The 17,619-nt window shown below is 35.2% G+C and overlaps 2 protein-coding genes across 2 annotated transcripts; one reads left to right on the plus strand and one right to left on the minus strand.

Annotated features, from left to right (window-relative positions):
- Positions 1–1,746: 1,746 nt before the first annotated feature.
- On the plus strand, positions 1,747–5,621 carry LOC144566152 (protein FAR1-RELATED SEQUENCE 9-like). The gene is made up of 3 exons (XM_078316061.1): positions 1,747–1,858; positions 2,632–4,789; positions 5,328–5,621. Exon 2 carries the CDS (start codon positions 2,634–2,636, stop codon positions 4,773–4,775), a length of 2,142 nt encoding a protein of 713 aa, XP_078172187.1. The 5' UTR covers positions 1,747–1,858; positions 2,632–2,633; the 3' UTR covers positions 4,776–4,789; positions 5,328–5,621.
- A 905-nt stretch (positions 5,622–6,526) lies between these two features.
- LOC144566153 (ammonium transporter 3 member 3-like) lies at positions 6,527–12,660 on the minus strand. Its single transcript, XM_078316062.1, has 4 exons — positions 12,129–12,660; positions 11,696–12,046; positions 11,131–11,416; positions 6,527–7,296 (listed from the first exon to the last, which is right to left on the minus strand). Exons 1-4 carry the CDS (start codon positions 12,423–12,425, stop codon positions 6,776–6,778), a joined length of 1,455 nt encoding a protein of 484 aa, XP_078172188.1. The 5' UTR covers positions 12,426–12,660; the 3' UTR covers positions 6,527–6,775.
- Positions 12,661–17,619: the final 4,959 nt, after the last annotated feature.

Consider the following 17,619-nt stretch of genomic DNA (forward strand, 5'->3'; position numbering starts at 1 on the left):
AACATTCTTTTGAGTGAGACTAATATTCACTTAGAACATCTACATCTCTAAAACTCTTGGAGTTTCTAATATGACGTAACAGTTTCTAAATCAGTTCCAGGGATACAAATATGTTTCTTATTTAGCAACTTTGCTCTAAAGTTTTTTTTAATAAGAAATCATTTATAAACTCTGACGTGGCCAATAATTCGCTAAAATTCTTTTCTCCTGTAATTTATTTGCTGATGTGGCAATTAAGAAACTCTAATTTTAATTTTAGGGATGTAGAGGTTTAGAAACTTTCAGAGACAAAAATTTTAAAAATTAGTTAACAGTTATTTAGAAACTCCAAGAATTTTAGGGACGTAGATGCTATGTAGAAATTGAGTTTGAGAAATCTCTTAATAACTTACTAATTTTAAAAGGGGGCCTGTTAAGAGCTCCGCTCCTGTGAGTAACTTTATTTTTTATTTAAAAAATAATAATTTCAATTTATTTCTAACATAATTTTAACTATATATTTTTTTTAAATTTGCTCTCTTTAAGGCTAAAATTAATATCGCGCCTATGTGTTGCAATGGAAACATATTATAAGTAAACACAATAAAAATTCTTATAGAAAATACCATATTTTCATGAAAAAATATAGACCAATAAAAGCCATAATTATTCATCAATATCTATAAATGATATTAAAATAGATTGAAACAAAGACATACTATAAGAGAGAAATATGTTCAAAATTCAGAATTCATAGAAAGTAAGTTGGAAGACTTTTAATACATACATACGTTGATTTTGTGTGGTATTTTCTGTTACAACAAATACTACAATTTGTTATTTTACTATTTTAACAATCTATTATTTTACTATTTTAACAATCTATTATAATCTTATTGTATGAAAATTTATATAATTTTTGCTATTGTTGTAATCCTTATTGCTATTAATGTGGATCAGTAAGAGGTGAAGTAAACTCCTTATTCCACACGTAAGTCCCAAACAAGAAGTAGAAGAGAAGGAGTAAGGTGGAGTAAGAAGTGAGTTAATCTGGAGTAAGTTATTCCACCTCTTTAGATAGATTAACTTACTCTACACTTACTCTGCCTATAGGGCCCACAATCATAGAAAAAATTTCATTTTCCAACATCTTACTCTTTTAGGCAGATTAATTTAAACTATGAATTAAACTATCAAATGAGGTGTAAAATACAAGAAGTTAGATGGAGTAAGCAATTTAATTCTCATTAACTTTACTCCATAACTAAACATGACCTATTGCTTTACGCGTGGCTTTGTATCCTAAAATGACATACAACGAAATCAAGAATTGCAATGAATATTGTGGATATGTATCCTTAAATGACATTATAATAATGGAAATAAATAAGAACCAATAAGAAAATTGAGTATTGACAATTAAATAAGGGGATACAAAGAATGTTTTCGAAACAAAAATAGAGAAATAATGACATCTACATGTGATACATGTGGCGAGTATGTGTCTAAATAAATTTAGACTTTTACTCGTAAAAAACATAAAAATATACATAGAATAATAAAAAAATAAAAATAAAAACTATTTGATTGGCTGATATTAAAACTAGAAATTTATCTTTAAATCACAATCATTGGCTGATCATTCAGGACATCTAGGTGCTTAATATACTGTTTTTCTCACCACACACAGTATCATACAGTGCCACAGAAAATCCTATTAATTCTAAATGGATGTACTGAATCAGCATGATCCGCACCCACACCAGCCCAGAGCCCAGTAGCCCACATCTCTCCTCTCCTCCCATCGCCTTCTCCCCCCTCCTCCCGTGCAAATCGCAACTATTCTCCTCTCTTTTCTCTTCGGAAAATCGCAACTCAAGTAAGTAATCTTCTGACTTTCCGCCGCTACTGGTTGCCTGACTTTTGCATTTATGTATTACTTTCAGTTAACACAGGATTTAGAAATTGAGAAGTTAGATGTAAAACTAGAAATTAGGTCAATTAAGTTGTTATCTCAAGAGGTAGATTTAGAGATCTTTTATATCAGGATAAGCCTTCAAATGAGCACATAAAATAATTTACTCCGCTGGTACAGATCCTGGACACAGTTTACTTCATGAATAGCCCCAAGAGTTAATGGAAGTACATTATTACATAGTCTATATTATGGCTTAGGAGAAAATAAGTTCATACCAGTGTATTCTTGAAGTGTTAAATAGATTCAAACTCAAATCCATTAAACTTTTTGCAATTTCATACACAAAAGATACCATGCTCGATCAGTGAAGACTTATGGTAGCATCATACTGTTACCATGTTGATCAATGAAGACTTATGGTAGCATCATACTGTTACCATGTTGATCAATGAAGACTTATGGTAGCATCATACTGTTACCATGTTGATCAGACTTACCATAGCCGCATGTGAAAAAACTAATGCTCATAATTGAATTTGTTCATAATAGTTCACTATTTCTGTAACATGAGCTTAGAGGAGGGATGACTTTTTTCTGCTTCAATTTTTCTGCCTGAATTTTTTTTTTTCTTTATATTTTTCTTTTTAATTTGCATTTATAGAATATTAATTACTTCATTGTATAATTGAGAAAAGGAGTACTTATGTTGTTAATTATTTTCTCAGTAATTACAGCAATGACCAAGGCCATTGACATTGAAGAACCAACTGGAAATCAAATGATAATTGAAGAAGAGAGGAATGGAGAAGATAATCAGCCAGCAGAGGATGCAATTGAAGAGACTGCTCAAGAGGCCGAAAGAGATGAAAGTACAAGCCAAGATACAGCTGAGAAAGGTAATGAGACCCCACCAAGAGAAGAAGCCATACCGATCGAACAAAAGGATGAACCTGCAACACCTATTCATGCCCCAAAAGAATCAGATGAAAATGATATGATGAACAAATTAGTGAAAAGCGAAGAAGAGGCTCATAGGCTATATTGTGAATATGGCCACAAAATGGGATTTAGTGTCCGCAAAGGAAAGCAATACTACTATGTTGGTACGAAAAATATCTGTACCAAGGATTACTACTGCTCAAAGGAAGGGGTAAGAGATGGTGACAAGTTAACTGAGGCTGATTATAAAGACCCCCATACCCGTACCAATTGCAAGGCTATGGTACGATTTCGGGTAGATGAAGAAGGGAATTGGCGAGTGGTACACATGGTGAAAGAGCACAATCATCCCTTGGTTAAACCTGAAGAAAGGCATTTGTTAAGGTCTGCCAGGTCCCACACAGCAGGCCGGCAACGGCTAATAGACTTGATGACAAGCCCTTTTTTCCAGGCTATTAATTACGGGTCGTCTCCATCATACTCTGTGCAACAACCGACCCAACAAGAGGTGAAGCAAATTGTAAAGCCGGTTTTCATTGAAGGGTCTGAGTCACAAAGTGTGGTGAATGTGTTTAAAACCAAAGCAAATGAAGATGGCATGTTCTTTTGGGATGTACAGTTAGACCAAGGTGGCCGCATGTGTAATTTCTTCTGGAGAGATGGTAGGAGTAGGATCGATTACGATTCTTTTGGTGATGTAGTCGTTTTTGATACCAGTTTGAGGCTTAATAAGTATAACATGATATGTGCGCCTTTTATCGGGGTTAATCACCATTGGCAAAACATAATGTTTGGCTGTGCGCTACTATTGGATGACAAAGTTGAGTCATTTGCTTGGTTATTTAGGTCGTTTTTGGAGTCGATGGGGGGTCGTGCACCGAAGTCAATATTTACTGATCAAAATCTGAACATGGGGAAGGCTATAGAAGAGGTGCTTCCCAACACCCGGCACCGGATATACCAGCGGTACATACACAAAAACCTCATGCCTCGTCTTGGTTCTCTAAATCTAAACGACTCGAAATCTTTTCACAAAATGTTTAACAAGTGTTTGCATGGGTGTGACTCTGAGGCTGAACTTGAAGAGACTTGGTCCACCATGCTCAAGGAGTTCAAATTACAAGATCACAAGTGGCTTAACAACTTGTACAAGATGCGAGCCAAGTGGTGCACAGCTCTTAACAAAGATGCATACGATGGAGGCATTGAATGGGACCAGCGCACTGAGACCATGAACAATGTGTTAGATGGAATTACTGACAAGGCAGGCCCACTGGAGAAGTGTGTTCTCTCTGTTGACAAATTGACCGATGACTGGAGAGAGAAGGAATATGAAGAGGACTTGCACAATGCTCAGAAACCTATAGTGTGCGCAATTCGGCATAGTGATGTATTAAACCATGCTGCTAAGGAGTATACCTACAAGATATATAAACTGTTTGAACTTGAGTTTCTGGATGGTTGTGGCGCCACATTTTTCAAGGAGACACCACTTGGTGGTACATTGTATCGGTTTGAGTGTACCAACCAGGGACGGGGGTCGAAATCGTACACTGTCATGCTTGACATCTCAGAGCTGGTAGAAGTGTCATGTGACTGTAAGAAATTTGAGACCATGGGTATACTCTGCTCACACTCTCTCAAGGCCATGAGTGTGAAAAATGTACGTCACATCCCGCAGAGGTATATCATAAAGCGATGGTCGAAATCTGCAAGAAAAAGGAATTACAGCCAGATGCTATTTGAAGAGAGTGAAGGGGAAGGTGAGGTGGCATATGCTAGCAAGGTGATGAGGTATGCATATGATCTAGTGCTGAAGAGTCAGGGACATGCAGAATTGAGAGATCAGCTCTGGACTGCACTGGAGGGAGGGGAGCAGGCACTGGAGAAGTTTGGTGAAATAACAAATCTGCAGGCGCATTCCTTGGCGATCAGATAGATATCATGAAACTGGTAATATTTTTATTTTGGGAAGAAAATTTTGAGTTTCAACCCCTAAAATAATAGCACTTCTAGCTTTCACATTTTGCAGGGAAAAATGTCTGTAATGCTCCCCAGTATTTATTTTTTAAAGAAAAAATAGATTTCTGATTTCAATGCCTATATAGTTTGGAATCGAGTACATGTATTTATGTTGTTTAATTTGTTAGTTATCAATCCAATTATTATTTTCTTTGTTTCTTTTTAATTTGAATAATAAAATTAGCTTCAGAAATATGGATGCTATGTTTTATCTCTATACAAGTATGGTGTAATGTTGTCACAGAGCATAGTGTGTTAGCTGTTGATTGCTTGTCAGCATACTGTCTGATAAAAAATTGATGGCAATATCACATATTTATTTGAATGGAAGGTGTAAAATGTCATGGTTAATAACTACTATAGTTTTTCTCAGGTAGAAATTTTTGTTTATTTGAATATGGGTCGAAATTTTTGTCTTTTCATTTGTATTGTATATTATCATTGAAAGCCTTTTGTTTTCTTAACACAGGACTGTTAAGATGTTGAGGGCCACCTGCATCTTTCAACAAAAATGGGGCTAGAAAGAAGATCATGTAGTGATGTTTGTGTTACTGTTTATATAATGTAGTAGTGGGGATATCTGTCTGTTTAGTGTTGTGAACTCTCTATGTATGTGCGGGTCTTGTATCACATGGTTGATTTATGTGTTTGGATAGCACATTATCTAAGCTAATCTTAAGTGTCTACTGATTATCTAGGACCTTTACCATGAACAATCGATTAGTTGTTGATATTTAGTTAATTTTTGCATGGGGCAACATTACTTCTAGTACTGTTTAAAATATTGTTCACTATGCCATATTTTTTTAGTGTTGTTGCCAGAGTCTAATGAGTGATAATTATGTAACTTGGTGTCAAACTTTGGTTCCATGACCAGAATATATTAGACCTATCCTTGTAAAAGAAGTATCAGTTGTAAAATGGCCTTATGATTGTTACTCGGTACAAAATAGAACAGATTGTTGAGGCGATTAATTTTAATATGAAGGCAGTCGATTTGACAGCATGATTAGTTAAAGTAAATTGAAACACTTGAGACGTAATAGGTCTAGTCTAAGCTTTTCTCAGCAATTGTTCTTATATGGAACGCTCCTTCCCGGGTGATTTAAGTGTGAAAAAAACAGATATTACTTGAAGTAATTACTTTTTCAAATAAAAAGGTACTTTGATGTGAAAATCTGGTTCCAATGTGAAGAGAGTAACAAGTTCAAAATCTTAGTACTATCTGAAATTTGGTTTTAGTTTTGTATTATTTTTTCTTTTGTTACTGGAGGGTAGGATTGATTAATAATTAAACTTAACAACCAGATAGGAAATAAATGGAAAGAAAGACAGGCAACCTAGAGACGGTACCACTCATGGTACCGGTGGAAATTTGCTGCCGCTCACTGCCAATTGAAGCTAAATTTACCTTAAGACGTTTACACAAGAAGATGTTCCTTCTGCAAGTGCATGAATTATAAAAGTATAGGGGATTAAGTGAGTAATGCAGAAACTGCTTACCGGATCGGATATTTTCTTGGGCGTAACATTTATTATTTGTTTCGTCTTCTTGGGTGAATGCAAGCGGGGGGCTTAAATTATTGTTCCTTCAATCATATAAATACCCAGTGAATAAATAATAAACTTCGCACCAGTTTGGACAGAAATAAGGTCTTTAATTGATAATTTTGCTTTGTTTTCCTTTTTTAACAGAATCCAATAGAAATAAAAATTACACTATCTTGATTCTTGAGTATTCTATCAGAAACTGTGCAAATTACACACCTGCTGACCACACGATGAAAAGAGCTAATCTGTAAGTAGAATTAAACCCCCAAAAATAAACAAATTGTCAATCAATTGATGTACAGAAAAACCAACAGATACAAAATACCGTCTTTTTTATTATTTTTTGTGTGCATTTTATCTGCAACCTTACATATTTTGAGTGACTCCTGTGGCCAGTACCCCCACCTGCGGCATATTATATTCATCACTGTGCCGTGTTGTGTCATACAGCTCGCCGTCTCCCCACAATGCATACGCCTCCTCACCATGCACCGCATCGTCTCCAATCATGAGCTCTTCATCAGGTATTCTCAGAGGAATAACTAGAGAGATAACAATGCATATGATAGACGTGACAACAACATTCCATCCAATGATAAAACTGGCACCGACCATCTGTTTGACAAGCTGGTACCAACCGACTCCGCCATAAATGACACCCCTGGAATTGGTGACAGGGAGGAAGAGGTTGCACAACACAGGCTCAGCAAAGAGGCCGGTGGTGATACCACCTAACACGCCCGCAACCGCGTGGGTGTGGATTACGCCAAGCGTGTCATCAATTTTTTGCAATGGGCTCCATTTTTTGTGTACAACCATCATGGTGTACCAGGGAATGCTTCCTGACAGGACCCCCATCACTATCGCCGCCCATCCTTGCACGACACCTGCATTCAGATGTCAAGATATGAATTTTCATATTTTCATGTATTTTGTTAGTATAACTGTATAAGTTGAGAGAACACACTTCTTCGACACTAAGCTATATATGCATAGCTATGTAATTCACATGTAATATATGATCAAGTCTAAATAACTGCAATATATTATTTGAGAGTCCTGTACACAACATTGAGACATGATCTATTTGTAAAACTTGGTTAGTCATTGGAAGTGATATATAGCTGCTATTCAAAAGCAAGCTTTCAATATGATTGTGCTATGAACAGTTTGGATAGCTTGTCCAGGTTTCAAATTGTGTGATTTGTGTTATTAATATTTTATATGCTCATTGTACTGACAATATATATTCTAATTGCTTAATCTGATGGATCAGAACTCAGAAGGCCTTTATTATACAATACTTAATTTAATGGGAAAAGACAAACATATTTTTTTCTCCATGATTTGAGGACTTGTTCGAAATTCGAATGCAAGTGGATTGATCAAATAAATTACTGCTACTTATGATCATTATTCAAGCAATTTGACAAATCGTGTAAGGAAGCTAGCTTCAAATTAATTATAACCGACAAGTAATTAAAGTGTTAACATGTTCATACATGTATAATTGCTTAGATGTGTACTTTTTGCTTGAAGCTAAATTTACCCCATTTTCTCATCCTCAGAGTGTACTTTAGTCAAACTTCAAAAGAGATATTAAATGTATACTTCGGTAGGTCCAAAGAACATTTGGAAATCACCCATAATATATTTAGTCAAGGACTTACTTGTCAGAGAAAAATGATCTGTTAAGGTTATAAAATGGGTTTGAGATAAGATTCTTTGACTTCCAATTTCTAGCTACGTACTGTTAATTTTCCACCATAAATTGTTAAAGAAAAGGTCAAGACTGACTCGATAATTGTTGCTTTAAGAAACCGTTCTACACAGAATCTCGTACATGTCATCAGAACAATATTTGACTCAACGGGGGTAAATTTACCAATCAGGTATTTAGGTTTGCCGCTCACAGTTAAGAAACCGAGAAAGGTAGATTTTCAACCAATGTTGGAGGCGGTACAACGAAGAATTGAAGGATGGACTTCAAAATTCTTATCTTATGGAGGTAGAATCACTCTAGTAAAGGCAGTTCTGTCAGCAATGCCGCTACATTATATGCAGGCCTTTAAAATACCGGTGGGGGTAATGAAGCACATCGACAGAATGAGAAGAGGCTTTCTCTGGAAGGGCACGGAGACCTGCAAGGGTATTAATTGCTTGGTCAATTGGGACAGGGTTTGTGCCCTAAAAGAAAATGGAGGACTGGGCATAATTAATCTTGCATGTCAGAATGAGGCCTTATTGGCAAAATGGATATGGCAACTCGAAGGAGGACAACAGGGGCTGTGGACCAATACAATGCGATCACTGCATGGCATAACAGCAGCGGCACATCTAAGACAAAGAAGCGCCGAAGGATCATTTCTGCTCAAAGATCTAATACCAATTTTACCTTTCTGTTCAGTATCGACTGAGACGACAGGGGAAGCAGGAGGAGCTAAGACCTGGAAATGGACGACATCAGGTTCCTTCTCATGTGCATCGGCATACCATATGATGCACAACTCTGGTATAATCTCACCGATATACAAGAGATTGTGGATAATTAGGGTACCGATGAAAGTGAGAATTTTTATATGGCTAATGTTGGATAACAAGATATTAACACAACAGGTTCTAACAACAAGGGGATGCGCGATACAGAGGGGCTGTCATTTGTGCTCAGAAGATACGAGGGAAACAAGGAACCATATCATGTGGGGATGCACGTATGCAACCAGATTCTGGGTAGGCATGCAGGCACAACAGAATATACAACCAGCAGGGGCCTCTAATGCCCTAGAACTATGGATAAAAACAGGACTGCCAATGACACGCACGCAGAGAGGTAGGTGGGACGTAATATGGGCCTCAGGGGCATGGGCACTTTGGAGAGAGCGGAATCGAAGATGCTTCTCTAACAAAGAAAAGACGGTGGGTCATCTCATCAATGACACATCACTAGAGATAGACAAGTGGTTAGGCAATAGCTAGCGATATCAAAGAGGAGTTAGGAATTAGGAATGGCATAGAGTTACTTCGTTAGATGTGAATAGTGTGGGAGAACTCTTCGCCACAAAAACGATCTTTGTAATTATTTTTTCTTATTCAATATATCTGTTGTCGGCTTTGCCGTCAACCATCAAAAAAAAAAGAAACCGTTCTAGAAGCAAAGCTAGGCAAGGTTTTTTTTTTTAAATAACAAAATTTTTTTATAAAAAATTCAGAACATAGATCAGTGGAAAGGTTAGAATACTGATGCTTAATTTGTCAGTATATATTATCATATCTATATTATTTTTCGTCGTGTTTACCCTGTCCGATATTATATCCAGGTGCACTTATTCTTCCAGAAATGTATAACATCTGGCTTTACTCACTATTAATTATAGGTTTATTATTTGCACTACGCCTAATTAATTATTTATTCCTGCAGCTATTCTGATTAAAAATAGTGTTACCTTATAAAGAGTGACCAGGAAGCATGATCAAAGATATGATTTAGTTAAACAACATTAGTTTATTTAGGCTTAACAACTGGGAATCCCAGAGGGCCTAGTGTACAATGTATGCATCTCTTAATTAATTTAAATATCTTTTCATTTGATTTCTGTTGGTACACTTTGCTTATTTTAAAAAGAAGTTGAAGTTGTAATGAAAAAAAAAAGATTAAATATTGACAGAATCTTCCCTATAAGTTTATGTCAACATAGACTTGATTTATTTTAAAGAAATTCAACTTGATACTTAAAAAAAATGTCTAAATTAAATTGATGGAAGCTGGTATCCACAATATTGAATATATATTGGTGCGATAAACGTGCAGCCAAGAGATGAATTTTCCCCAGATGAAGGTATAGAAAACAAAACTTTTAATACACACACAAATTTTCTCTGGACCACCCAATATATACAAAATAGAAGATGTAATCTACAAAATGAAGTAATAAAATTATTTTACTTGAAAAAGTTTTAACACTCCTAATTTTTTTTCAAGATAAGTTTGAAGGTAACAAAATTCATGCACTTTGACCTGTGAATAGAAATATATTCTTAATGAAGCTTGATGATCGAAGTTGTTTAGAAAGATAGGACTTGAATTATATATTAAAGCCTGAAAAAAGTTAAATGAAAAGCCAGTTTTTGAAGGGAGCATATGCAAAATGGCCATTTGTGTGTTAATTCTCCCTTGATGGAAGCAATGTCGCACTGTGGTGATAATAAAATATAATTAAGTACTTGTACTTGTTGCATATATTAAATTAAACAAGATAATGAAGCTTCCTGTCGTCAGCTTTGTGCGATCCAAGTAGTGTACAAACAAAAGATACCTTTAATGATTCTTACAATATGTACTACTTCAAAGTAAAACAAAATGATTATTTCCATCTCAATTAGATATATGTTTTTAAGAAAGATTTTAAATTATGTCTATAATTATTACTTTTTTTACTTTTAAATCATTTGTCTACAAGAACAACAACAAAAGCATAGCAAGGGAAACGAGTAAAAATGACAGAATCTGTATTTTACATTTCAAATATTTTTCCTTCAGGATTTAGATACCAAACTGAAAATTTTGATTAAAATTAAGTTTCCGCAAAATTATGTGAAAAACTTCTTACTAAAAAAATTAAGAGAACTGTAATTAATGTTAAATAATGTTTAAATTTCTACTAATTAGTTCTCTATGATATGAGAGAGAAGGGGAGGGTATTGTCTTTTTTTATTGTTCTTACCTGCGCCAGGGGTGATGCAGACAAGGCCGGTCATCATGCCTTGCACAGCTCCGATGACTGACGGTTTGCCAAAGAAAATAGCATCAAGAGTAGTCCACGTCAGCAGGCTGGTCGACGCGCAAATATGTGTGTTAAGCACAGCCATCGATGAGATGACATTTGCCGAGTACGGTCCGCCCCCGTTGAATCCTGACCATCCCAACCAAAGAAGACCTGCTCCAGCCAGTACTAGTAGCACGTTGTTCGGGGGAAATCTATTCCTATCTACCTGTGCTCTGGGTCCCACCTAAACAGATCATATGCACTTGTTCAATATCAAAGAAAACAGACATGCAATAAGAGTACCAGCATGACCCCTTAGGTTCATCAAAATGAATTACATTGACTCAAAGAAGAATAAAGGGCAGATGCATTTTTTCATTGGCAAGTAACATAAATTATAATAATTTATACTTTTTTTAGGAAAAGATAAATAATATGTACTTGAAAATTCAGACATATAGAAGACTTAGATAAATAAGAAAACAGAAATGACGACATTAAGCATTAATTGTTAAATATATACCCAATATGCTGCAGTAAAGCCGGAGACGCCAGATGCGACATGAATGACATAACCGCCACAGAAATCAATGACACCCCAGTGGAAAAGGAACCCGCCACCCCAAAGCGAGAATGCACCAACAGTGTATGAAAAAGTGAGCCAGAGCGGCACAAAGGCCATCCAGGCCTTGATATTCATTCGACCAAGCAGCGCACCTGCTAGCAGGATGACGGTGATGGCAGCAAAGACGCACTGGAAATAGACCATCGTGGCCAGGGGGAAGAACGGGGACACCATCGGCGTCTCCACTACATCTCCTCCTTTGAAGTAGTGCGTGGTCGCTGGCAGTGTCGATTGCGCGATCAGGTCACTCTACAATGATCCAGAGAAAAAAAATTAATTAAATCAATACTTGAATGAAATCATTTTATCTGCTGCTATAAATGGTACGTACCTGACCGAGAGCGGGCTTCGCTTTGCCCCAGATGGGCAGCAACTTTTCGCCGAAGGACATGTTGTATGCCCAAGCAACCCAGCATATCCAAACTGCAGCGAAGGAGTAGAGCGCCATGAAGGCCGAGTTGATAGCCCACTTTTTCTTGACAATGCTTCCATAAAGGATGACCATGCCCGGCACGCTCTGCAACCCTACCACTGTGGCTGATACCATTTGCCATGCATTGTCGCCTTTGTTCAACCAGTCCGGCGAACTCGTTGAGTTTCGGTATGCAGATGGCACAAAATCAGCCATCTTGCTTGCTGCTTTCTGGTGTGCGTGTGTGTTTGTTTGAGTGCTCTGCTTTCTTATTTGTTTCTTGGTAATTCAAGGGTTTAAGAGGTGATATATAAAAAGAGAGACATAGAGGATGTTCAATATATAATCTGGTAATCCCGTTGAAGAACAGAAACGACAAACAAAATGATTATAAATTAGATGCATTTAATGCATTAACTATTACCGTTGAATTGGTTTAATTAGAGGCCTTAAAAGTCGGATGCTTTGGTCTTATTGCGACCGTTAGGTAGCGACAAGGGATAAACTGACAGATGGGTCCCCTGTTATGATTGGTTTTGCTAACTTATTATGAATTAATAATTAGTACCAATGTATGTATGACATGTCCATTAAAGAATATTCATTGGTGGAATTTGCCAGTTTGGTGATTCAAAATATAAATTTGCATCATGTCAGATAGATAATAGATACAGAGGACTTCCATCTGGCATAGACGACTAATTAATAGCAAAAGTAAACGGCACAAAGTATCTTTGAAGTGTTGCCTCCTGAATAACATCCTGTATCCATTTAAATTTAAATGCACAGACCAAAACAAATATTAATTATTATATTAAAGATAAAGGGAAAACTTGATAATGATTACTTTAATAATTTTAACAACGATTTTTCAGATAAATGTAAATAAATTTAAAATTTAAAAATTAATTAAATTTATAAGTATGTTATTGCACATGAGCGAATAAAAAAGATTAAAAAAATGTAAAATCTAGTCTTTATTATACTTAATGCACCACTAATACTTAAAATTGAAAAATAATTGCAATTAAAAGTAAATATATGAGTTCAGAGAAATTTGACACGCAGAGTGTTAACGGAGTTCGGCAAAAAGGCCTATGTTTCTAGGGCATCGCAACCTCTTCTAGGTGCGTTTTTCTATTACCCAACGAGAAAAATTTACAACTTGTAAACCGGTGAGCCCTTACAACCAACCAGAAGTTACACGGCTAACTCAAGAAGAGAACAAAGTCTCTAAGTCAATGTTCGCAAGGAAAACACTCAAAAACTCACTCTAAGATAATTTTAACTCAATATTAGTGAAGTGAATTTGAGGTTATTTGAGGGATTTAAAGTTCTAAGCTCTCACAACAATTGAGGAACTCTAGCTCACAGAAAAATAACTTTTTGAAAGTTAGGAGCGGCTAAAAGTTACTTTGGAGAGAAGCCCAAAGGTCTATTTATAGTGGCAGCTCCAAAATGAGCTTTATGCCATAAAACGTTACAACGTTTGTCACAAATGTTAAATGGTTAGTTCAAATCACGAATTAGGATTTTCTTTTTTTGTGCAGCTTATGATAAACGTCACCAACGTTTGTCAATTATTACCAACGATTGGTCCTTGGAACCACTTGATCAAAACATGAATTTTTGAGGTTTGAATTTATTTAAAACGTTGCAACGTTTTCACAAACGTTTGCTTCATGTAAACAACATCAAAAACACTTTATCAAGTTTATAATTTTACAATTTAAATTCTTGATAAATGTTTTAATGATTTCTTCGATTTAACCAATCCTATGTTGCATGGATACGGGTACGGGTATTGTGTCGGACATGACACGGGTACGGCGATACGGCAATTCTCAAAAATAGAGGATACGACACGGCTATTATATATATTATTTTTCTATTTTAATTATGATATTTAGATTAATATTAAATTTAAACTAAACTTGTACAAAGACTTACTCAACTATGAATTAAATATCATACCTACTATAGTGTAACACATGACATAGTCTATTACAATGGGAAAGTATTTTAGCTCTTAACGGGAAAGCTTGGGTTCGAATCACGCGCAGAGCAAAAAATAATCTAATTATTACATGTAGGGGTGTTCAAATGGTTCGGTTTATTTGGTATCAGTGTTCAAATGTAATTTACATGTTGGCGGGGTGTATTGGACCAGGTCCAGGATAAAAAAAAGAATTATATATGCTGTGAAAGCTTAGGACCACGAGCAAAAGTGTCCCGACTGTGTCCAACCGTATTGACGCATTCAACGAGGTGTCGGAGACCGTATCAGGAGGGTAGGGACACGCCAGCTGGCGTATCTGACACGTATCGTGACCGTGTCAGAGGGTTAGGGTAGCATAGAACCAATACACCCCGTCCCCCTTGACGGGTAGGGACACGCCAGCTGGCGTATCTGACACGTATCTGACACGTATCGTGACCGTGTCGGTGTCGGATACGCGTTGGACACGGATACGGTGACCTTCTAGGAGTGTTAGGGTAGCATAGAACCAATCTATATTATAATTTCAATTGTTGTAAACCTGCATAATTTATAAATTAGAAGAAATTGTAAAATTCAATAATTGTATGTTTTACAAATTAATTAAATAGATGAAAAAAGAGTATTGCTTGAAACAACAATCTTCTAGTACATTTTCAATAGAAATAATGTTGAATGATTCAAATAGACTATTTGGAGCTTAAAAGTGAAGATATTGATTCATGGTACAGGTTTGTACTATGCATAGTAACATAGTAATATTCGTAAAAAAAAAAAAATCTGAGCCATTTGATAAGACTAAGAAGAACAAAATCTGTAGCAAAACAACTTTGTAACGTTCTTTCTAATTGGAAATCTGGACCGTCAGATGAAAATCAGACGTGAGAAATGCAGGAATTTTTTTTTTTTTATGTAAAGAAATGCATGAAATTTTGTTAAAACAAATCTAAATTTATAGTAAGTACAGATCCCACGCAACATGGGAAGAGATGCAGGATACACATGCTTCATGTGATGCCTGGAGGTGCTTCATGACATATCTCAGAGGGAAACAGAGTAGGTCCGATGGGCATCGGACCTACTTTGGTTCCAACGGGTTCAATCACCATCAGATTAGCTTTAGGATTTGCGTCATAACTTTCACGTCTGTTTTAATATTCGTGCGCACAAATCCTGAAGCAAATTAGACGGTATATCTGCTCATCGGAACCAAACTAGGTCCGATGGGCATCGGACCTACACCTTTCTCATCTCAGAGGATGCGAATTCCTTCCTGAGGCCAGGGAATTAATTAAATTTTTTATCCATAGAAATTTTTAAATTCAAACGTACGAAAATGGAAATAGCGTCTTGTTTTCAATAAATATAGAAAGATCTGACTCACTGAGTCCAGTCCAAAATATATGGATCTGCCTTAATGATACATATTCAAGTATTATATTTTTCTATGATCATCTATGGATCAGAACTTAATTCTTCTCTAATCAGACGATTCAGACCAAACTAAAAAAAAATTAAAAAATAACATGGATCTAAATCATTGAGTCCGATCCATAATATTTGGGTTAGACTCAATAAATCAGATCTTTCTATATTTTTTAAAAGCGAGACACTCTTTCTATTTTCGTACGTCTGAATTTAATCATTTCTACGGATAAAAGAATTCCACGGAATAATGTACCCGGGCCCACTACACCACATCTTAACCATTTTCAACATCTCATCCGAAAATGCAACAAATTTTTTTTTTGAGGAAGAAAATGCAACGTGTTTTGAACCGGAGTAACCCAAATTTTGAATTTTAATCCGGACCGTCCGATCAGAAATTCCTGCCAATCCGACCGGGCCTTTAATATACTGTTAGAGCATATCGGACGGTTTGGATCAAAATTAAAAAAATGGGTTATCTTAGGGATCCGAATTCTTTTGAACCGTGTAGCCCGTAGCCGTAGCCCGTAGCAGCTCTCTGGAGCCTCCGCAGATTTTTATAAATTTGAAAGAAAATTAATAACGATGACATAATTATAATATTGCAAAAACAAAAGTCTCATTCATGGGTGCATGAGCGCATATTGGTTTCTATAAATTTAAATATTATAATGAATGTTCATATTTTTCATGTAGGATGAATTTGGAACAAATTGAAAATTCTAAAGATTATAATAGTGAGTAAAATTTGAGTTGGACTATTGTGTTTTATAAAGTAAAGAGTATGTTTTACTTTACGTTTATATTTTCATTTTGAAAATCTAAAAAGTTGATTCAGATCATGCAACATGATCTCCATAATAAAAATATATTTGTAGACCAAATTTTGCATTTTTTTTAAAATGTTTTTACTATTTTTTTAGAATTTTTTAAAATTGTTATTTTTCGGAAAAATTTGGACCATAGAAACAATAACTTTCAAAAATTACAAAAAGATAATAAATAATTTCCAAAAAATATAAAATTTAGTCTCCCAACACAATTTAATATTAAGATCATGTTAAATGGTTTTAATTGACTATTAGAACTTTAAATTCACAAAATATGAATGTAAAGTAAAACATATTGTTTACTTTACAAAGCATAATAATCCAACTCGTAAAACATATTGTTTACTTTGTGCAATGTATTAAGTAATACCATGTTATATCTCTTATATTAATTGAGTAAACCGACAATTCTATTGTCCTTACTAATGGAATTTCGAGTTCTTTAAAATAAGGAATATCTAATGGAATTTCGGATTTTATAAGCTATGATACTATGCATAGTGGCGATTGATTCGTATTACAGATTAATATTTTTTTTCAAAATTATAACATTCTATTTGAACCGTTCAATATGGTTTTATGTGAATATGTATAAATTAAATTTTATATTTTTTTGAATTTGTATTCGATTTTCTAGATAGGTAGAAAAATATTGTTTTTTAATAGTCGAAATTTTTTAGATTAAGTGATTTTCTACTAATTTAAAAAATAATAAAAATAGTAAAATATTTTAGTTTATAAATATATATTTATATGGAATAGTTCGAATCAATCATTATGACTCTCAAACTAAATATTTGAGTCCATGGCGAGCCAATATGCGCTCTCCATAGTACCAGAACCTCACTCATAAAGAATTGTTATCGTTAATTATGCTTTCAAATTTAACATAAATTACTAAATAAGCAACATGATGTCAATCATTGATCTGACTCAACGGGACGATCCGATCTAACGACTTAATGAATCAAGTTCGAATCTGCATTGTCTGATCCGATGCAATTGGATCGGGTTGGTCATGATCCCTTTAACCCGACTCATTTTTTTTTTTTAATTTTTATATTATATTAAATTAAAACCTGACAGATCCGGTAAAATGGGAGTTCTAGAATTCAAAACGCAGCATTTACTTACTGAAACTCTGAATTTTGAA

Source organism: Carex rostrata, chromosome 15, assembly GCF_964058835.1.
Source record: "Carex rostrata chromosome 15, lpCarRost1.2, whole genome shotgun sequence".
Classification (NCBI taxonomy): Eukaryota; Viridiplantae; Streptophyta; class Magnoliopsida; order Poales; family Cyperaceae; genus Carex; species Carex rostrata.

Excerpts from the sequence above, each read along its gene's own strand:
- LOC144566152 (XM_078316061.1), top strand. The coding sequence starts at position 2,634 with ATGACCAAGGCCATTGACATTGAAGAACCAACTGGAAATCAAATGATA.
- LOC144566153 (XM_078316062.1), bottom strand. The coding sequence starts at position 12,425 with ATGGCTGATTTTGTGCCATCTGCATACCGAAACTCAACGAGTTCGCCG. Across the intron at positions 11,417-11,695 it reads GCTTTACTGCAGCATATTGG|GTGGGACCCAGAGCACAGGT; the intron begins GTATATATTTAA and ends TGATCTGTTTAG. Across the intron at positions 7,297-11,130 it reads CTGCATCACCCCTGGCGCAG|GTGTCGTGCAAGGATGGGCG; the intron begins GTAAGAACAATA and ends ATCTGAATGCAG.